Source organism: Kwoniella pini, chromosome 1 (genome assembly GCF_000512605.2).
Source record: "Kwoniella pini CBS 10737 chromosome 1, complete sequence".
Lineage (NCBI taxonomy): Eukaryota > Fungi > Basidiomycota > Tremellomycetes > Tremellales > Cryptococcaceae > Kwoniella > Kwoniella pini.
In genome coordinates this window covers 63,325-84,922 of record NC_091716.1, presented here as the reverse complement: position 1 = coordinate 84,922, position 21,598 = coordinate 63,325, and the positions used below count along the sequence as shown (strand labels likewise).

The following is a 21,598-nucleotide window of genomic DNA, read 5'->3' as shown; positions in this document are numbered from 1 at the left end:
CAGTAGTCGTAGCTCGAAGGGGCGTGCGAGGATGCATATAATTCTTAGTTCACTGATTCCATTCGAATGGCAGCGACATGTACAGAATGAGCAGCCTCTGTTATGAAATGCACAATGCTTGTTCGAAATGAATGGGACTGTAATGTGACTGTCAGGCTATAACGGTTAATAAGCTTGCGAATTCGGTAAGCGCCAGGTACGCGCATTTCTCGGCCTATAATTTCGAATGCTATCGGATTAATCCGACGGCTTCCAGATCAGTATTTGAGTATATATAGAAGTCACAATTGCACTATATGTACTTTCGACCGATGTCTGTTCATCTCATCTCACATCAACGATCTTACTGTGGTTGCGAAACTATTCCGGAATGCACCTGAAAGATCTGAACGGCACCTTGCCCCCAGTAGGTGATGAAGGCACAGGAAAGAGCAGTGCTCTAGAAGGAAAACCCATCAAGACGGGTAGACCATTAGAAACAGGAATGAGTTTATCGTTATGGCTTCAAACGGTTAGAAATAATCCTCTCCTGAATCACCGAACTACTGAAGATCTACCTCAATCAGCGGATGTGGTCATCATAGGATCAGGTGTAAGTACAAGTATAGGTCCGAAATATCGTAATGAAAGTCGCTTACAACTAACCCTCTTAGGCTACCGGTTCATTGACCGCCTTGTCGCTGCTTCAAAGTCCCAATCCACCCAAATCAATCGTTCTCCTTGAAGCTAGAGAGATGTGTTCGGGTGCTACAGGGAGAAATGCAGGACATTGTAAACCTGATCAATGGAGAGGATTTTCCAAATATGCGCAAGCGTTTGGTCCAGACGAGGCCATCAAGGTTTGTCTTCCTGAAGCAGCTTACAGCTTTAGTTCGAGTTGGACTGACACTCGATCTGTAGATTTTGAAAAATGAACAACAAACATGGGAAAGCCTTGTGTCTTATGTGAGGACGCACAAGGTAGATTGTGATCTCTGGGCAGGTAAAACGGTGAGTGGTCTTCCGTTCACTGAATTCAGTAAACGATTCGATTAGACTGATCAGACTGGTTAATTGATTTAGTTTGACGTTTATATGACTGAAGAAGTCGCAAAATTAGCGGAGAAAACCATAACGGAATACAAGGCTGCCGGCGGAGATGTATCAAAGATTGATGTGATTACTGATCCAGCCGAAGCTGAGAGAGTGAGTTTTTACTATTTCTTGTCACCGCAAGTTTAATTGACCTTTCGTTAGATATCAAGAATAAGAGGGGCGAAAGCTTTATACGCTTGGAACGCTTCCACCTTGCACCCATGGAAACTTGGTGAATATTTGACGACACTTTCGACGATTAATTTGCGCAATTCTTGCTGATTACTATTACTCATATATTACTAGTCGCGCATGTCAACAAGCAGTCTCTAGCTTTGGGATTGAATCTTCAAACGTGGACTCCAGTGACTAAAGTATCGGGGTCTGCAAATGATTGGACTGTTCATACGGAACGAGGGAATATCAAAACTCCCATAGTCATCCACGCTACCAATGCTTATGCTGGTGCTTTATTACCGGAGACAAGGGGCGGTATCAAACCAACTCCTCATATGTATGTTTTACTTTCTCTTTCGTATTCCACAATGCTCATCAACTCCCTATTTAGGTGTAACAAAGTACTTCCTCCTTCCACTTTTGCAGGGTCAGATTCCCTTCAAAATTCTTATGCTGTCATCTATCCAACGGGTACATATACAATTAACTCTAGACCTACCAGTGACGGTATACTATTATTTGGCGGTGCTGCACCTAATCAGTCGAAATTGTTGGATTATGTTGCGAAGGATCAAAAACGAAGGATAGATGATAGTCTTACAGATTTTGAACCTGTTACGGAAGCTGTCAGGACATTAGGAACTGAGGGATTTGAATGGTATGTTCCAACTTCATCGAATGTGTCGCTGATAAATATGAAAGGGATGAACCTAAACGAGGATCAAAAGTATTATATGATTACGCTTGGAGTGGTATTATCGGAAGAGTGAGTTAATTATCGCGTCTCATTGGAAATTTTGCTAAGAAGGTTATTTAGAGCGCGGATCAAGTACCTTTCATTGGTGAAGTACCGGAAAAGAAAGGACAATGGATTTGTGCAGGTCACAATGGACATGGAATGGTATGTAAACATGATCTGTTGAGGGCGGAATGAGAAAAGAAGTTTACCAATATGCTTTAGGCTCGGATATTCACATGTGCTCCAGCACTTGCTAAATTGGTTCAAGGTGCAACTTGGGCGGATGCAGGACTACCCAATTGCTTCCAAGTAACAAAAGAACGACTTGAGAAGTATCGCGATCCCGACTGGGATCTGGAAGAGACGGATTAGACAAGTTATCCTCGAACAGGGGTAGACGCATCAGGTTGTATAATGGGATCCTCTGTACAGATCCTGCATGTACATATACAAACGATGCTTTACATGCAGTGGACCAGTTTTCCACCGTTAGCATTAATCACAGCCATCTGAATCATCTGACAAGGCATTCATACATATAGGCAAGATAAGGTTTACAAGATAGCAATAAAAATTAGGATTAGCAATTAAAAGTTAATCCACGGGATTCGAAAGAGTTTACTATCTTCACTCAGTTCCATAGCATTTTGCCTGTATCCCATCATTTCATCCATCCCCATACCGCCTCGTCCTGATGAAGAGCCCGAGTTTTGATGATCGGATAATGTATCGGTAGTTTCTAACTCTTTACGAAGATGATCTACTTGTTCTAACAAGATTGATCCAAAGTCAAGTTTATCAGAATGAGTTTCTTTTCGACTAGCGATAGTCAATAAAGTTGAGACGCTATACAAACAAAATATATATCAGATTCATGTCTTCTTACAGAGCTAGTAAAGCACTCAAATAACTTACAAAGCTTCTTTCATATATGCGAATGAGAAATCATCTGTTTTATCTGCAAATTCATCAAGGAGTGAATCAGGGAAATTGATTTCTTTATTATCATGTAATCTATCTTGCCACCAAATAGCATAATCCCTTCTTTGATCACGAGATGGATTTGGGAAAGTACTAAGATGAGTAATCAATAATACGTAATTAGACGATTTGATAAGATTGACTAACTATTTTCGGTCAAATCTAGATGGACGATTAGATAAAGCTGGATCCAATCTATCAAAATGATTTGTCGTTCCGATCTAAATCAAAATTAGCGGCTATCTCATAGTGTCTATACAGAACTGGGACTGACTAGGAGTGATCCATCATTATCCTCCAATCCATCGACCTCGTTGAGGAAAAAGGACCTATTCATATCGGTAATTAAAGAGTCTAAATCCTCCAAAATCAATACGCAAGGTGCTTGAGCTCTAGCTTGAGAAAAGATATCTCGAATACCTATTCGCGAATGACTTAGTGAATTACTATTCGGCAGACTGCTTTTAGAGCTCACCCTTCTCATCTCCACCGTAAGCTAGACATTCTTATTAGCTAAAAATTTACCGAGAGACAATAAAGACAATCACTTACAGTGGAATGATTTGACGTAGAGAGTAGGTACTTTGACTTCCTTCATTAATGCTTTGAGACTGATAGTCTTACCATTTCCAGGAGGCTACAATTGGCAAGTAATCCTATCAATAATAGTTGAATAACAGAATGAATATACTGTACTTACACCAAGGAAAATCAACCCTCTCTTCCATGGTACACCTAAATCTTTGTATACTTTTTCAGACTTGTAAAAAGAGCGATAATCAGATTGAAGTGAATTCTTAAATTTGTCATCCAGTACAACATCACTCCAAGAAGCCTGAAAAAATTATTCAGCATACATACAATGCCGAGTTTACGAAAAAATTATGAATTGATCTCACTTTCTGTACAGATTCCCACAATTCTTTATCAGGTCTCCAAAAACCTTGCTCGAATACCCATACAACATCGATAAAAGTGGAGCAATAATCAGAGCAAGATTGTATAAATTGTTGAGCTGCAGTATGATCATCTGTAATTATATGCCATTGTGTAACTTGTCGATAAGTTTCCGCCCACTAGAGGAGAAGAGAAGTTGTCATCAAAACGGTATATAAAGTAATTTGAAATGGAATGACTAACAGTAGCAACTATGATTTTGAATTCTTTGTCTTTCCATGCAACTTGATATCCACCAAAAACGACTCTTTCAGTAACTACGCCTGAACCTTCCTTTCTCTTTTGCGGTTTAATGAAAACGGTTTTTTTGATAGCTTGGATATCTTCTATTTCTCTGATTGCGATGTTTTCAGATGATCCTGCCGCATAACGGAAAATATCAAAATACGTATCTTGTGTGGTAATAATAGTTGAATTTGGGTATATTAATCCTAATTGAGTTTGTAAAAATGTATCTGTTCCAGAACGAGATGCAGAAACTAAAAAAACGCATTAAAATTAATGATCTTTACTCTTCACTTGTGAATGAAGATGAAAGACTTACAATGTGTGACAAAAGTTTTGAATGGATCATTAGGAGTAAGATTGTCTAGAGTCGAATCCTTGACATCCCATTTTACTTGTTTTGGTTGAAAGTTAAAGCCTAAGCATGTTTGCGCCAAGGTCAAGCAAGCAATGAATTGATTTAGTAATCTCATTTTGCCAGCAGAAATATGGTAATCTCAGCTTGGTTAGCGAGACGCATGAAAGGATGAGTTAGAGACCTAGGATGCATGCTTCAATATGTACTTGAGTATATATATATATATCAGTATTCACATGCTATTTAATTGTGATAGTGCTAGGCGTGGTATCTAATTACGTCAATTATGTATCCCGGCAATTTAAGCTTGATATCGGATCAAAAATACCCGGAGAGGATCTAATGGATATCGTCACAATCATAAAAGCGTTAAGGATTATCAGCTTTGAAAGGAGATGATCGACTACGAATATGGGTTCGTATGATCATACTGCTATGATGTAAGAAAGAAATCTAACAAAGGATGAGACCAGCGGCTTTCCAATTTTCAACGGCCGCGCAGAGTCGATTCGTTATAGAGCAGTTGACAAATCAACGAGACGACTTTCACAGATATTACAACAACATCCTATCCGGTTGTAAGTGCGATCTAATTCAATATCACAGATAACGGTGATTCCCAACATCGAATAAAGTGTATGGAGATAAAGAAAATGAACGTCAACGATGAAATATATGCTGGAGGGAAAGCGACCAACTCGAGGCGTAATAGCTCGGCAACCTTGAGACCAGCTAGTATGATGTGGACCGAGTCAACGCGGAGACAATTGGATGGTTCCCAGCATGACCTGGACATAATCAAGTCTAGCAGTATCGAAGAGCTGTGCGGGTCCACAATCAAAAATTAATCTGATGGCTAAAATTCGTAAGCATACGCAGAAATTACACAAGGATAGGCAAACTTCGCACCTTTGTGGAATTGTCCTTGATTTGACTGAAGATTCACAGAGACAATCGTCCGTTCCCGACTCGAAGAGTGAACAAAACCTTCCGAAATTAACATGTAAGTAATACCCATAATCGTCTTCATCATTGTGTTGATACCATTAAACATCGGACATAGGTCCTCTTTGGAGCAAAAACAAACCTATAACTTATCGACAAGCTATTGACAGAGCTCAAAAGGAGTTTGAGGTATGGAAAAATTCTGAGCTTGATGAATGCTTATTGGAATCATCAGAGCAGTCAGAGCACGGGGATTCGGATGACATATGGCAAGATCACATAGAAGAATTGGTAAAGAGTGCATCGAAGAAAGCGGCAGATTTGCTTTTTAGCCATATTACTGGAGGTTGGGATCAAGATTCAAAATCCAAATTTGAAGGCGAAGTTGAACAGATCACTAAAAAATTCGCTAAGAACTATGAGCAAAGTCTGATCAAGCAATTGTCGTGGAATTCAAGTAGCAGCCAAGATGAGCGAGTTGACGATGGCTGTGTAGATCAATGAGGAATGGGAGCAGTAACAATGTTATTATACGAGTTTGATTCAAACGGAAACGTGGCATAAATTTAGGTCGACTTGAAAGAGATTTAAAGTGATATTGCGATGTAGTTCAATTATTCGTGTGAAAAGCGATGAATGTGTATAGGCAGTGGTCACTGAGTGATATCTACAACTCGCACGAGGTTAAACCCGATTCACAATTTGAGTCTTGATAAGTTGTCGCTTAAATATTAGTACGGTATCATTTTGTCAGTCTCTCATATCCTCCTAATGCACCTATTTCCAGTGGTCATGCAAAATCATACATCTCTCGCTTCGGTGCCGAAAATGTAAACTAGCCCAGGCCCAGGAAGGATAAAAAGCAATGATAGAATATTTGTTTTTATGATATTTAAGCTTCCTCGGTTCTGAGTTTGGCGTTAGGGTTGGTGATCCTATTCAAAAGAGAAAAAAAGTATGAGATCAGCTATGTATTCCCACAAAAACGGACCAAGATCATCAAGCATTGAGAGATATGCTCTGGCTATTTATAATAAAAACAAAAAAGAAAAACTCACTTGACACCGAGAACCTTGGCTCTAGCAACAAGTTCTACTCTCTTTTTTGATGATACACCGTGAGCAATTGAAGCGGCGTATTTACCAGAGTGCATGAGTAAAAGTTCAAGTTCGGAAAGGTTGTGAACTAAAAGTTCTTTGTGACCTGATGGTAAAAGGTGTTTGGTCTTTTTGTTGGATCCGTAACCGATTTTTGGCATAGGAAGTTGTCCCTTGAATCTTCGTCGGACCTGTAAACGAATTGCATTGTCAGTTAATGATCTCTTTCAAAGCATTCAGAGAAGTAATGTAGACCGAAGAACAGAGCCATCAGGACGAGATAGGATTCAATTGCGTAGATTTCGTTGTGGAGTGATAGTGAGGTTATCCAACCTAAATATAGGATTGAACTAAAGCGCGATGGATAGATGCAGAGCACTCTCAAACATCCACACCACACTCTCCGACTACCTTGCTCCTACACAATCGCCTGCTATCCATTAAACATCTTCGCAATGGCCCTTCCACCTTCCTGATCACCAAGAGCCTTTCTCATCCATTTCAGAGAATTACACCTCCTTGTTCCACTCCTTCTCTAATCAATCTATCATCCTTCCATGACAACACTATAACCCCATAATTCCTTCCGATAATAACAAAACAACTTAATCCAATCTTATCCGAAAAAGATACCCACTCTGTTATCAATACCCTTAGGCTTTCTCCATGATTCCTTAACACCATGGTATCGATCAGATTGATGCCTTTTGAAGGTCTTTGTTCGCTTCTTAACAATAGGAATATGGGCAGGCATTTTTGGCTATTTTAAAGATGGGAATGAAAATTTCAAAATCGAAAGAAAATGTTGAAAGTGGAATTAATAATGATTGTTTGGTGGAATTGAAATTGAAATTTTTGTCGATAATAACGAGATTGAAAAGTAAAAAAATAAAAATCCTATTATATTAGCTCTTTATTCTTTTTCTATATTGTCCTTATCAATCAAATAAAACGTACCGAACTTGATGGTTATACCTTGAAGGATAAAGAGAAGACCTGATTATACTTGAATTTTAATGATGAAAACCTCGAATAGGCAACCAGTCACACTAGAGACTCTGAGACTGAGACTGAGAATCCTTGGTGCAAAGATTCACTGCAAACCTGCTAGAGTGGCACAATTCCACCTAGTACCAAGTAAAGGAAGGATGCTATGGTCAGACTATGAAAATGAAATCCCGACGCGCGAGCAGACTATACATCCCGGTAAAAGCAAATGTGGCATTAAATGTCAAGGAGAAGAGCACGCTTAAATCCTTCGTCGGTGATAAGCTCGATATAACATTAAATCCGAAAATCACGCCAGATCGTCTCATGCGCTTCATTTCGTTTCAACTGATACATCTCACTTCAAGTTTACCTTACATACGTAAATGACTTGTTGCCTTGTTCATACGCTAGGATCTACATATTCAGATCTATGGTAAACCTTACGTATCATATCCAATCTGAAGTATCTTCCTACTCCCGGCTATCTCACGTTCCCTTCACTGCGATAACTATTTTATCTACTTCAAAACCCATCTGCGACAGAATAGTCAAGTCAGCGATGAAATACAGCGGATTCACGATCATCTGCAATTTTGATAGGATTATACAGTACAGATGTATGATAAGTGTGGAGGTGCATATTTCCAAATCATTACTCACGTTTTGACCACAAATAACTCATCAGGCATACCTTGTTGAATTTCTTCTCGTATAACTGCTAATCCAGCTTCATGGAAACAATCAACCCATTTTTGATGAGACCTAAAGTTTTCGTACGGAATTAAGCTTAGAGTTTCATCTACTCTAAAATCAATTCTATTAAAAGGAGAAGAATGCCTACTCACCTAGTTAAACTTGAATCTTCTTCATCTAAGAATTCTTGACCCACTCCACCAGTTGCATCATCACAACAATTTTCTTTAACGAAAATATAATGATCATCTCCTTGTCTTAAAGCTTTACGAGCAATTTTTAAAAAATTGATTAAATCTAAATGACTCATATGACCTAAACACCATTGACACCATATCCTAATTCAATTAAAATCAAATCAATCAACACACTTTTTTTATCTTATTCTCAAATTTATCTAGGCAGAAGAAAAAAAACCATCAATCACTCACACATCATATAAAATTTCATTTGCCATACATCCTTCTTTTTCATTTAAACCATTAGGACAAGTTATTAAACCAATTTCTTCAGCTTGATCATCTATTGGAAATTTAGGATTTAATCCTTGTAATCCTCTTTTTATAAATCTAACTCTTTTTCCTTTTGATTTACCTTGATTTATTAATTTTAATTGTTCTTCTATTCTTCTTTTTTGTTCTTTTTTAAATTCTTCATCACCTTTTTTAATAATTTGATCATTTGATAAATCTCTCCATTCACCTGATTTAGCTGATCTATAACCTTCCCTAATGAATTTATCTACAGGTTCTAAAAGTACTACATCATCAAATAAAGGTAATAAAACATGACGTGTAACTCTACCTATACCTGCTCCTACATCTAATATTGTTCTTCTATGAGTTGGTGTTGATGGTGGAACAGGTGTAAGTGGATTAGGAAATTTTGAGAGTGAAGGTATTAAGGATAAAAGAAGAAGTCGTGATGATAGTTGTTCGATATGTGGGACGGGCTAAGATGCGTGATCATAAAGTATCAATGACCTGTTTACTCCAAGTGAATCTTATCGCATAACGAAGACAAGAATATACACTTACACCTTCGCCATAACCACCTAAAACTCCATTAACACTAGCATCAACTTTATCCCAATATTCAATTCCTTTTTCATAAACAGGTCCAGTTGGTGTTTTCTTCTTTAAAGCTGAACCTATCACTGATGGAATCGGAGGACCATTTGAACGTGTATTTGGTTTATGTCTTTTTGAATCAGGTGCCTATATTAATTGACAGTACAATTAGTAGATGACACGAATGATAATTGAACCCTGTTAAAACAAGCACGGTTGTCTGTGCTATGACTATGGGATCGGAGAAATTCTTATCATGAAGGTGGAGGTGAGAATATTGGAATATACATACATCTAGAGATGGCTAATTAAAAGAATTAAAAGTCCAGTGTTAAAGGAATTAGACTTGTTGTTTCACACATGAAGAAAGGAAGGAAATTAAAGCACATACCATCTTGGAAAGGGGTTTTTCCTTAATAACGTAGTTAACGAATGATAAACACCCTAACCAATTCGAATCGCCTTTGATAACTTTTCTGATGTTGTATAACAAGGTTTATATGAAATGATAAAATGACCTCTTACTCTATGCGTTGAAGTTGAAGAAATTAAAAATAAAAGTACAAGTTGGAACATTTGGTGGAATGTTTATGCAATTGAAATCAACGTTAAAAAAAAGTGACGGACCACCTCCACTTGTCACTTCCATAAATGTCATATGGTGAAAATCGGGAAATCCCATAATCTATATTTCGAAGTACATGGACAATAGTCTCAGCTGAGTAATACCATGAATGGAACCAACATAGTCCTAGAAACCCTCTCGATATGATGACTTTTCTCCTGTGGCTTGATCAGCTTCGACCTCCGTTCATTATTGCCCACCAATCCGATCCAATAAGGATTCAGTAGAGTCAAAGAATCAACATACTAATTGTAAAAGCTATTCTCTTCAATCGTGATGCAATGGTTGACAAAGAATGTAGCTAAATGGCCGGGTATATTGTTGCATACAGCATATAATCTCGTAAATATCAATTCACAGTCATTGAATCCTGCCTTTCCAATCGGAACCCTAATCAATTTATGAATTCCTGATTCCTTCAATCAAACCAATTTCTCTGTATTGGAGCCTGACTAAAGCTCATCGTGTTCTGGAGCATCCTCATCATCAAAAATCTCCTCATCATCATCTCCACCAGTAGTAGCTCCACCTTCACCACCTGATGATTTCCTATTTTGTTCTACAAATTCAACAAGGGAATCTAAACTTCGATCACCATTGTAATCTATGAAATCGTTTGATCCGGCAGGCTTAAATTTAAGGGTTGGGAAACCTTGAACTTTGAATGGAGCAGCTGGTGGAATATCATTCTCAGTAGCGTCCATTTGAGCGCTGATTGAGCAAAAGTTATGATCAGTTTGAAAGGGCTATCTCATAAGGCTTGTATTCCTATTTAAGATGACTCACATTACTACATTAGAATTAGAAGCGTATTTCTCGGCTAAAGTGTCCCAAATAGGAGCGAGTCGTTCTACAATTTATCAAGGATGTCAGCAATGAGAAGTAAGGAAAGTCAGAATGAGGTAAGAAGGATGTAGTTGAACGTGAATAGTAAATTTGACTTACGACAATGTCCACACCAAGGAGCGAAGAATTCAGCGAAAACATCTTTTTGTAAATCTCCAAATAAATTTTCCCAATCATCTGCAACAAGTTTATATACTGGTTGATCTTGATTTAAAGGAATAGGAGCAGATTTAATTGAAGGTTGAATTTCACCAGTTACAAATTTATCTAAAAATGATTTAATAGATTTTGCGTTAACTTTTTCAGAAGGTGATAAAGGATATTTTGTTTGAGCAGCTAAATCTTGAATAACAAATGCAGGCCATTTATCTCCAGGAAGATTTAATGATTTACCATGATCAATAAATTTAATTGCGTCAATATAAACAAAATTGATTTTTCCTTTATGTTCTTTTGCAATTGGTTTAATTTCTTCAATTAATTTATCTCTAGCATCAGATTCAGAAGGATCGGCGAATATATAAGCTATAGGTAATCCTTGTTCAGCGTATGATCCGAAATTTTCAGGTGAAATTTCATCTAATAATGGAACAGAATTGGTTTTCACGAATTCTGCCAATGAAGATGATTCAAGATTGACGATTTCACCGGCAGGGAAGATCGAATATCCTTCGTCAAATGATTTGTAAAGAACGATGGCTGGTAAAGATGGTGATTCAGGGATAGAGGGTAAAGAAGAGTCAGTGAATTGACCAAACAAAAAAGAATCTCTAGCTGTGTTGGCGTATTGAGAGTATGCTGAGGGAATTGGGTGAGAAGCATCTCCGTAAGCGACAAGGACGCTATGAAAGCAAGAAGAGTATTTAGCATGTTTAGTACAGATGTAAAAAGGGATTATAGTCCACTCACACCTTGTCAGATTTGATGAATTCGGCGTGAGAATCAGAAGTCACGTCTGATACAGCGGGAAGGGATTGTCTGATCAAGTTTGGTCGATCAGTATATATTCAAACCATTCAGGCTTACAAAGGTTCGCTAAACGATAAAACTTACTTGACCATGTAACTGATGATTCCATCGGCCTTTCTTGGACCGGTATAATCGGTGGGTGTACCATTTCTGAATACCTTGAGAGTTGGGTATCCGCTTACACCGTACTCTTGACAGAGATCGGCGTGTTCTGTACAGTCAACCTGATAAAATGGAACGAAAATCAGCAGCTGACCTCGAGAACAGTTCATGCATAATGAATTGTGAGGGTCAGATTGACAAATAAACCATATACACACCTTGGCAAGCTTGATACCCTTTTTAACGAGCTCGGTAGCCGCTTCTTCGTAGTGAGGAGCGAGGCTGAGGAGATGGCAAGTTTAGTGAAAGAAATTCGAACTAGATGCGCAGATGGAATACTCACTTCTTACAGTGTCCACACCCTTAACATCGGTATCAAATTAGTAAAGAAAGTTTACGAAGATCGTTATTGATTAAAGGAAAACATACAAGGTGCGAAGAATCTAGTGATGAAACGGAAGTAAGCATTCATCCAAACGCGCGACACATTATACAGCATTTACACTATTGATAGCATGGATTATGCTATCTGAGAGCCAATGGTGACATTGTTAAGATGAACTCACTCTACCAAAGCCAAATCTTGATCGAATACTTCTCCTTTGAAAGTATCTTGAGCTAAATCAAGTACATCTGAAGCTACCACATTGGTGAGAGCAGGTAAAAGAGCAGCAAGTGCTAACGTGATTTTTGAGCTAATCTTCATCTTGTCAAATGGGGAATTGACCTTTGTGTAAGTTATGTAGGCAAAAGAAGAAGAGGTCTAAGTATTGGATCAAATGTTAAGAAGATGTAGGATGATGAATCAGCCAGAAATGTAAAGTGGACAGCTCCACGTCGACGACGCGACAGAATTAACAAAGTGACGACTTCGGTAATAAAATCGACGTCGATCATTTCAACTTACTTTATATCTTCACTTATCGCGTCATATCCCACAAATAGTACAATTGCAGCCTCATATAACAGCTAATGAGATCCAACATCTCGGGGTCCCGGTGCAATCAAGTTTTCAGAGAGACAAATATTATACGCAACAGGGCCTTCCACGAATGACAGATCAAACCAAAGCCTATAGCTGCATACCAAATCAGATCATATAGTTGTTTTTGTTGTTTTCACCCCATATATATCAAATCCTAGTGTATTCAATTTCTCCGTTATTCCCTTGGAAACCGCATTTCCACTAAGCGATCTTTTACTTTTCTTACACCGCATTATCCTCCTCTCGACCTCTAACCACATATTGACCTTCATCACAAACTACAATAGGAATTGGATGTTCTGGAAGTTCTTCAAGGGTAATAGTCTTAGGATATCCATTAAAGTATACTGAAGCAGTGAATTCTGACCATTGAGGTTCTTCATAAAGACTAGTGAAAATTCCCCATAATTTATCATCAATTAATTGCTCCTTAATTAAGTAAAGGAAATGGGGGGGAACTTACTCATAAATAGCAAGTCTCATTTTCCAATTTTCTTTCTTTCCTGTTCGTCCAATAGCGATTGAATTTCCAATTTTCTCATCAAACCAAAATTCAACTTTTTGTTCATTTCCAATTGCTTCAATTAATGACATAACATCAGTATTAGGTACTGATTTCTCAAAGATATGAGCATTCTTTGCTCTATCTGATAAAATTATATCGTCAAATAGATTAGGCTCATTGACTAGACGCAAATTCAATTATCAGCTCATCATGATTTCAATTGTTCAAGTTTAGAGCAATTTACCTTCTTCTTCCCTCTCAACTTCTGTAACTTTACTAGCGACATCTTCAACCAATCTACTAAATTTCCAAATAGATGCACCATCAATAAGATCTTTTTGAGTCTCCTCAATTTCAAATATCAAACCATTATGAAATATAGAAGTAGGTATACCATCATGGAAAGTAGCGTGAACTTTCAATCCTTCGTGAATCAAATTATCAGGCTAGATTGTAATCATTCATCAATTACCTTTCTAAAGCATGTAAGGAAAGGAGATTGAATTTTTTCTCATACCTTTTCGGGATCGAATATATTCATGATTAATTCCCCTTTCGTTTCATCCCATTCTACAACTTGAAATTCAATTTTTGACCAAATCTTCTTCAAAGCCATTATGGAACTTAGTCCTTTTTCCTCGATCTCACTCAAAAGTTCTTCTTCGCCAGCCATGTCTTCCGCATCGATTTCAACTTCGGGATCTTTATAATATGTTGAAGGGATTGAAGAGTCATTAAGATCTTCCTCAGATTCTTTAGGTTCAAGTTTAGTCTAAAATACATACAATGTAAATTTCTATAATCATATACAAAAAAACTCACCAGAATATATGAAAGAATGGAATTGGAATTAATGAATTAAATAAATAATCAGTACTTACTTCTTTCGTTCCATCTGAATTATACTCAATGACAATCTTATGACTATTAAGACCTGCAAGATTCATTTCTTTCATTTTCTTCATTGCATAAAATATATCTTTTGCAGTATTACCTGAAAATTTAGTTTGTCCTTTTTCTTTGAAACCAATAAGAGCTTTATCAGATAAAGTTTTAATATTTTCTTCAGGTTCAGATTCATGTTCAGGTTCAGGTTGAAATTTATTTTGAGAAGAAGAAATTAAAAGATCTTTTTTTAATTTTTCAAATATTTTATCATATTCAATTATTTCATTTGTTGACGACGACGACTTTGTTGTATAAGATTTAGAATTTTCAGATAATTTAATTAAATTAGGAATTGTATTTCCAATTGATCTAATTTGTTTTGTGGTATTTGATTTTAAAAGTTTAATTGATTTTGAAGGTCTTTTAGATAAAGCCATTTTACCTGTTGTAAGAGCTAACATTGTAATTAAGATGATACTATCAGAATGAATTTTAAACCAATGAGTAAGTTGTTGTGATACTGAGGAGGTAGAACCAGCTGTATAACCTTTATTATAGATTGTTTGGAAAAGAGCTTGTGATAAGGGATATGATTTAAATATTTGATCAGATGAATTTAATGGCTCAGGTGAAGGAGATACGTATTGATTGTCTAGTAGATAAGACTTAGTGTCAACATTTTATCGTCTACATTTTGAATTTGACTTACCTATCTGAGATATATCTTGTTCTTCTTCGAAAATACTACTAAAATATAAAGGTTCACCAAAGTTTTCTAAATATTCAGGCATATATCAAAATAACGTATCTTGAAATATGAATTGAAAACAATAAATTGCAAGAAGAAAGAATAATTCATTTCATTTTTTTTGGATCTTTATATACCTTATCCGTTGACTTGACTTCACTTCACAATCCAATCATTCATGTTCTAGCGTAAAGTCAAAGCGAAAAGGGGTAGGAACGAAATCGGACTACATCATTCGTCAAGCTTTCGTTCTTTTGCTCTTTTTTGGCAATTGATTATTATTCACTTTCAGACGACACAGGAGAAGGAGAAGGGGTGAATGTATCATTCATCATTAAATATCATAGTATCGCAGACTTACTATAATGAAAACAACAATCAACATTTCAGTTGGTGATCAACAATAAATGAACAATAGCCCTTTTTGATTTTTTAATTATCCGATGAAATCCAGGCACAGGGGGTAAATGTTAGATAAGATTAACTATATCTCATTGTGCATAGCTCAAATTCACTTTTAATTCACAGGCTATTCAAATTTAACAACAGTATACATGCATGAGAGGTGAGTAATATATATTGTAGGAATAACAACAAACAACAAATACGTGTACGAGTGATACAGGGGTAACGGGAGCATAGTGTCAGATACAATACAACGTGAATATACAATAAAAGAAAGGAAGAGAACCAAAAAGCACCAAAAAGCAAAAATCCAAATCGGCATAAGATATCGATTCAGCCACCAATCACCCTCTCATCAAACTAATGAAATGGCCAATCCCCAAATTTCCTTTTCACTCTATCAATAGCCCAAGCACCTAGACTCCTATCTTCTTCATCTACTTTATCCTTTTTTGATTTTTGACTTTGATTTTGGATTTGAACAGGTTGTCTACCTATAGCATCATGAGGATGATACCATCCGAAACCTTTTACTCTCCATGCATCATCTATTCTAATATGAGGTAAACTGAATGAATGAACAGCCCACCAATGTCCATTTCCATTCCCATGAGTTGTTGCAAGTCTACCATTACCTTTAGACATCGTTCGATTACTTCTAGCTGTAGTTGTAATTGTAGATGAATTGGATGATGGTCCACTAGAATATGGAGCTGGTGTACGACTTGTTAAACCGGAAGAAGAAGATGGTGGTGGTGGTGAAGGTGGTGTTGATCCATCATCATCTTCATCTTGCTTTTCGCTAGACGAGGTTGGAATTTCCTTGATCGGATCTTTTCGTACCACGTCTGGTATTGTAGGAGGACTTGAGCTGACTTTGTACGGGTTCTTAACCTTTTCAATAGGTGTGGTGAACTGCACGCCTTCCATCGGACCGTGCTGCCCTCTCTCTCGTGGAGAGTTAACTTGCTTTGCTAAATCCTCAGATTGCCCAATCTCATCCGCGACTTTTGGCCTATCGACTGAAGTACTTGCATTTGGGATTGATGAGACAAGTGATTTATCCTGATCTTTCAGATAAGATTTCTTAACTGCCTCTATCTGTTTTTGAATATCGGAAAGAGGCATAACATCATGATCGTCTTTTCTTAAATTATGGTTAAGATTACGACTTAGCTGATTAATTTGTGCCGATTTCATAAAAGATACTGATGACGATTGTGATGCGATCGTAGGTGTCGTAAATTTATGAATTGATGAAGAAGATGATGAATCATTTTTAAAAATTTCTAAAGCCTTTTTTAAATCTTCCGATTTATTTAAATTATTTTTAACTAATTGATTATTCAAACTAATTTCTCCTTGTAATTCTTTTCCAATTTTAATTAAACCATTTAAATTTTCTCTTAAATGATAAGTTTCTGATGATATTTTTTGAATTTCTTCAATTACTTTATTAGGTATACTATTATTCATTTTTCCACCAGATACAGTTGAAGATGATTTATCATCTTTAGAATTAGAAACATTTTGTATTTCTAAGACTTTTTCCAAATTTTGTTTTATACCATTTAAATCAATTTGATTTCCATTAGAATCTTTAGCTATCATTCTAAATTCCTTTTTTAAGTTAATATTCATTTCATCTATCATACTTCTTATATCTTCTGTTTCCGCTTTCAACGTTTTAACTTGTTGTGCAGAATTAGAAGTTAAAGTTAATGTATCCGATTGACCAATTGAGGTAGATGATGAAATAGCATTGTGATTTTCCTCAATAAACCTTCTTAATCCTACAAATTCTTTACTTAATCTTCCAATAGATGCCAATTCATTTTTCTCCCTAAGTTGTACTAATGCTAATATCTCTTGTAAACCTCTTTCAACATTTTTTAATCTATTCAAAGAAGCATACATTATTGATCCTATACCTGCTAAAGCTAATCCCCCTAAACCTAAAAGTAGAATATATGATTGACTAGCATTATCAGTGTCGACATGTATTGTTGATTGTGCGCCATCTGGTATAAGGAACGGAGAGTTAGATGTAGAATAAGGTAAAAACGGTTTGATCTTTAATGCATCGTTATATCCCGCTTTATAAGATGATCGAAGTATCGTATCTAGTATAACCATATTACGGGATTCTAAAAAACAAAGAAATCATAAGCATCGTTACTATTTTTCACAATTGAAGTCTCCTTCCAAAGTCATAATCTGAGAATTAGGTTTGACCAATCGAAGCTTTTGAGATCTTGAAATTCATTTATTCACTCACGTAGTCGTCCATGCTCAAGGGGTATTTCTCCCTCTTGCACATTACCTTTCTCTTCGTTCATCATAGGCTGCTCAGATACACCTTCCGGTTTAACACTATTTCGATTTTTCAACTTTGTAAAAATGAATGAATCCGATCTATTTGTATTTGTAATTATATTTCGATCTTTATCTTTATCTTGATCTTGCTCTTGCTCTTGATTAACATTACTCCATTCTTTAATCCATACTTTACCTTTCCAATTTCCATCAAAATCTTTCGATTCTTTTTCAAATTCTTTCCATCCATTACTTCCTCTTTGATTTTGATCTGGTTCATCTTGTACATTCTCCAATCGCGATCGATCTGTCATCGGAATTGAACTTTGTGATTCACATGAAGTGAAGAACCTCATTTTGATGTAAGAAAGCTTTATCGTCTTTCCTTAAGATCGATTCGGTATTCCAGACTTGAATCCCGTCTACGATTGCCTGACTATTGTAAATTGTCGCTTGAGTCTAGGTGGTTGCTCGTAATACTACTATTCGATCAATGTCAAAAGATGAAATGGCATGATGCGTTGTGCAGGTGATCATGTGAAATGATGACATGCAATCAATATGAAGAAAGATAACCGGTTCAACAAAAGTGGAGGTCATTCTTATTCTCAGAGCATTCTTTAAATCGCTGATAACCTTAGCTGTAATTCATCTTTTCCGTAGATCGTGACATTGATCAAATATGCACAAAATCGAGTTCATCATTCTGCATAAGGATAGACACATTACTACGAAAAAATGGTACTTGTTCATTTGGAACAAGCCACCATTGTATATACAAGGATAAATTGTAAAAAAAAAAATTCACAATTATCCTTGATTTTATTCACTTAAAAGAAGTGATTTTGGGTTTGATTAATTAATTAAAGGAAATTAGACACGAGACTGACTGTCATATGGATCTTGAGATCTACATATTTATTTAACAAGCGAGAATAAGAGAAATCAAATCGAAGAAAAGAGAAAGTAATGGAAGGAATAGACGATAGGAATGTAAAATCCACATTGTGGAGGAGGGTGAGGGTGATTGGGAGTAAAAAAAAAGGAAAAAAAGGAAATTTGAAAGAAGAGCTAAATCTGCCATGGAGAGTCATGCTCAAACCCGTTTATAGGAAAGAGGCTATTTGATCTTTGTTGATGATACCCCTGTCGACGAGGGTGAGTAAGACGCTAGTCATTCCCTTGAGTTTCGATTCAAGATCATCAACCTTCTTTTCTAGGTATTCAGATCGTTCAATCTTAGCTCGTCGTTCATCTCGGGATTTCTTGGCTGCGTCTTTCGCTTTGTCTCGGTTGTCAGATATTCGTTCACCAAAGTCTCTAGCGGTTGGAAGCTTGGAAGCTTCAACGTCTTTGAGAAGCATGTCGAAAGAGGGGTAAGATTGAATTTGATCAATAGTCATACCCAATATAGCTTGAGCTGAACCGTCCTTGAGGAATTTTTCGGGAACGACAGACTTAGGTCGAGCGGTAGATGGCTTACCTGATGCAGTCTTCTTTGGAGCAGCAGGTGTGATAGGTGAAGTGGCCATCGGAGAATCAATTTCACTTTCATCAGCAACGCTGTTGGCGGAATAAGTTGGTGATCCAGAGAAAACAGTGGATTGCCTTTGGTAAAGTCGCTTGGGATCTTGCAAGGATAATGTCTTGGTTTTAGCTGATCCAGGTGGTCTTCCCCTCTTCTTGGCAGCAGGTGCGCCATCTTCGGAAGCGTCAGAAGACTTTCGCTTGATACCGGTTAATGGTGGGCTAGGAGGAAGAGAGAGTTGAGAAGGCTGAATGGACATTGGAGACGAAGCGGTGGGAAGAAGCTTGTCAAGTAAGGCGTATGCATCTGTAAGATCGTTGACAGGAGCCATGGTAGATATGTTTGATGGTTGTTGAGCCATCTTTTTGTCACCGAGTTTACCGATCAAGTTGGTTAGACCGAGCTGACTAGCAGCATCGGCACCAAGATCAGTGTGAAGACCAAAATCACCGAAACTTAAACCGAATGTATTGGTCATGGTAGGATCGTTTGTGCCTCTGGTGTCAGGGACTGATGCTGTGAAGTCGAAGGGTTGAACTGGGTTGAAAATATCCTCTGGTCGGTGTGTGATGCCGAGAGGGAGATCGAACTCAAAGTTGAAATCGAAGTCAGTCTCAGGATCAAGAGCAGCTGATTGCTCTGATTCTGTGGACTTGGGGGTAGCAGTTTGAGAGTCGGATGGGGCAGGAGAGTTCGCGTTAGAGTTGGTCATCGGTTGGGCAGCTTGTGCTTCACCAAGATCCGAATCTACCAAGAACTGATCCCAATCAATCGACTCCATGTTGCTCATGTTGATATCGAGATTGAATTCCATTGATGTTGTAGATTCAACTTGAGAATTCGTTGCCAGAAAAAGGGTGTTCTCGAAAGAAGGTATGTTGTTGAAGATATCAGTCGTGTTGTTGACTATATCTGTTGGAAGGTTCAGAGCGAAATTTGGCTCGGTGGGTTGAACTTGAACCTGAATTTGGTATTCCTGAGTCGTGGCTGGGAGACTCGGCTGACGAAGTGCACTAAAGTTGTTCGTCTTTTCTTGCTGCACGTTGAGTGAGGCTTTGCTTTGGCTTGATGCTCGAGCTGGGTCGTGGCGTCGAGTTATGATCGGAGGTGGAGGAAGTCTGGTGGGTAGCGGCGTGAAAGCGGGTGTTTTGATACCTTGTAGTGGTGATGTATCGTCTTGTGAATGACTGATGATGATGCAAGCATGACGGGCGAGTATGTCAACAGCAACAGCAATGGCGGTGAATGACAGAGAAGCGGAGCGGGTTGTGAGATGAAGGGAAGATGAAAGAAGGTTGTCGTTTGAGGTATGAGAGATATGACGAAAGGTAATAAAGGATGAAAACAAGAAACACGTGGCAAGTCAGAATATATCCTTTTATCTAATCACATTCAAAGTGACGGCGGTGTATCATATTGGGAACGAGAGCAAATGACTCACGTCTTGAGCGACTGTTTTACGTCCGTGGACTGTACGTATTGATCTACTAAGTTAAAGAGTTGGGAAGGGGTCGAGATGGACACCGAGCTTGACAAGTTCGGAGTTGTTGTTGCGCTTGTTGTTGTTGTTGTAGTTGTTGTTTTTGCCTTGCGCACTGTAATATTTGGGAGACCATGATGGGCAGTTGTTTGGGGAACCGAAGTTCTTGGTTTAGAGTAGTTAAAGTGGGTAGATAAAGTAAAGGGGTGTTGTTGATTTGTTAAAAATCGTCTTTGTTGTTGACGACGGTTCTCTTCTTTGTGGGAAGACTGGTTGTTTAGGCGGTGTAAGACATTGTGAATATGATCTGTATATGCGTTATGTAAGTTTGGAGATATGAGTGTAGTATTCGAGTTGTGAAGCCGAGCCGGAAAGGGAGAGACCTATTAATTTCAGTTGGCGTATGTATAAGGTCTCTATGAATAAATAAAGGTGATGAAGAAGAAAGAGTAAGAAAGTAAAAGGTAGAACAAGGTTAATAAGGATGTATATGGTGAGAGTAAACGACACAGGGGGGGAAGGGGGGGTAAACTCACCATACAGTAATATTTTTCATTTTCCTTCCTATGGTGAGACAGAACCATTATCAATAAAAGGAACGAAATTTCATACCCTGAGCTATCTCTCTTTCCGCTTTTGCCTAATCTGGTAATTCTGATAGTGTTTTTTCGGGGACGGAGCAATGACACGTCATCTTTTGATAAGCGCTTGAAAAGACAACTAAGACATCACGTGACTTTGGATCTTTGTTGCTCGCTAATGGAGACCCCATGTTGACATAAGACACCGATAACAAAGTCATGCACGTTTACAACCCATTTTCTAAGACACGTTCAATTGATATTTGCTCTTTGATTACCCCATTCACCAACTCAGTTGAGTGTTGTATCTGGCT

The 21,598-nt window shown here is 37.6% G+C and overlaps 9 protein-coding genes across 9 annotated transcripts; 2 read left to right on the top strand and 7 right to left on the bottom strand.

Moving 5' to 3' along the window:
* Window positions 1-370: 370 nt before the first annotated feature.
* I206_100035 (uncharacterized protein) lies at window positions 371-2,362 on the top strand (the record flags this gene model as incomplete). Its single annotated transcript, XM_019159535.1, has 10 exons — window positions 371-592; window positions 654-839; window positions 901-990; window positions 1,063-1,185; window positions 1,237-1,306; window positions 1,381-1,588; window positions 1,643-1,909; window positions 1,954-2,017; window positions 2,069-2,152; window positions 2,213-2,362. 10 exons carry the CDS (start codon window positions 371-373, stop codon window positions 2,360-2,362), a joined length of 1,464 nt encoding a protein of 487 aa, XP_019007399.1.
* Window positions 2,363-2,577: 215 nt separating this feature from the next.
* Window positions 2,578-4,626, bottom strand: I206_100034 (uncharacterized protein; the record flags this gene model as incomplete). The annotated part of the gene is made up of 10 exons (XM_019159534.1): window positions 2,578-2,836; window positions 2,906-3,064; window positions 3,119-3,192; window positions 3,246-3,391; window positions 3,447-3,467; window positions 3,524-3,608; window positions 3,672-3,806; window positions 3,871-4,047; window positions 4,112-4,407; window positions 4,473-4,626. 10 exons carry the CDS (start codon window positions 4,624-4,626, stop codon window positions 2,578-2,580), a joined length of 1,506 nt encoding a protein of 501 aa, XP_019007398.1.
* Window positions 4,627-5,363: 737 nt separating this feature from the next.
* Window positions 5,364-5,960, top strand: I206_100033 (uncharacterized protein; the record flags this gene model as incomplete). Its single annotated transcript, XM_019159533.1, has 2 exons — window positions 5,364-5,514; window positions 5,575-5,960. The coding sequence occupies 2 exons, from the start codon at window positions 5,364-5,366 to the stop codon at window positions 5,958-5,960; spliced, it is 537 nt and encodes a 178-aa protein (XP_019007397.1).
* A 388-nt stretch (window positions 5,961-6,348) lies between these two features.
* I206_100032 (60S ribosomal protein eL32) lies at window positions 6,349-7,307 on the bottom strand (the record flags this gene model as incomplete). The annotated part of the gene is made up of 3 exons (XM_019159532.1): window positions 6,349-6,391; window positions 6,515-6,744; window positions 7,191-7,307. 3 exons carry the CDS (start codon window positions 7,305-7,307, stop codon window positions 6,349-6,351), a joined length of 390 nt encoding a protein of 129 aa, XP_019007396.1.
* An 892-nt stretch (window positions 7,308-8,199) lies between these two features.
* Window positions 8,200-9,700, bottom strand: I206_100031 (uncharacterized protein; the record flags this gene model as incomplete). The annotated part of the gene is made up of 5 exons (XM_019159531.1): window positions 8,200-8,305; window positions 8,389-8,574; window positions 8,668-9,188; window positions 9,274-9,453; window positions 9,698-9,700. The coding sequence occupies 5 exons, from the start codon at window positions 9,698-9,700 to the stop codon at window positions 8,200-8,202; spliced, it is 996 nt and encodes a 331-aa protein (XP_019007395.1).
* Window positions 9,701-10,383: 683 nt separating this feature from the next.
* Window positions 10,384-12,554, bottom strand: I206_100030 (protein disulfide-isomerase domain; the record flags this gene model as incomplete). Its single annotated transcript, XM_019159530.1, has 9 exons — window positions 10,384-10,642; window positions 10,718-10,781; window positions 10,877-11,619; window positions 11,687-11,755; window positions 11,831-11,970; window positions 12,067-12,130; window positions 12,192-12,210; window positions 12,278-12,291; window positions 12,415-12,554. The coding sequence occupies 9 exons, from the start codon at window positions 12,552-12,554 to the stop codon at window positions 10,384-10,386; spliced, it is 1,512 nt and encodes a 503-aa protein (XP_019007394.1).
* Window positions 12,555-13,055: 501 nt separating this feature from the next.
* On the bottom strand, window positions 13,056-15,017 carry I206_100029 (uncharacterized protein; the record flags this gene model as incomplete). Its single annotated transcript, XM_019159529.1, has 6 exons — window positions 13,056-13,221; window positions 13,297-13,519; window positions 13,583-13,784; window positions 13,856-14,110; window positions 14,220-14,878; window positions 14,936-15,017. The coding sequence occupies 6 exons, from the start codon at window positions 15,015-15,017 to the stop codon at window positions 13,056-13,058; spliced, it is 1,587 nt and encodes a 528-aa protein (XP_019007393.1).
* Window positions 15,018-15,739: 722 nt separating this feature from the next.
* I206_100028 (uncharacterized protein) lies at window positions 15,740-18,051 on the bottom strand (the record flags this gene model as incomplete). Its single annotated transcript, XM_019159528.1, has 2 exons — window positions 15,740-17,526; window positions 17,658-18,051. The coding sequence occupies 2 exons, from the start codon at window positions 18,049-18,051 to the stop codon at window positions 15,740-15,742; spliced, it is 2,181 nt and encodes a 726-aa protein (XP_019007392.1).
* Window positions 18,052-18,801: 750 nt separating this feature from the next.
* Window positions 18,802-20,839, bottom strand: I206_100027 (uncharacterized protein; the record flags this gene model as incomplete). The annotated part of the gene is made up of 2 exons (XM_019159527.1): window positions 18,802-20,410; window positions 20,712-20,839. The coding sequence occupies 2 exons, from the start codon at window positions 20,837-20,839 to the stop codon at window positions 18,802-18,804; spliced, it is 1,737 nt and encodes a 578-aa protein (XP_019007391.1).
* Window positions 20,840-21,598: the final 759 nt, after the last annotated feature.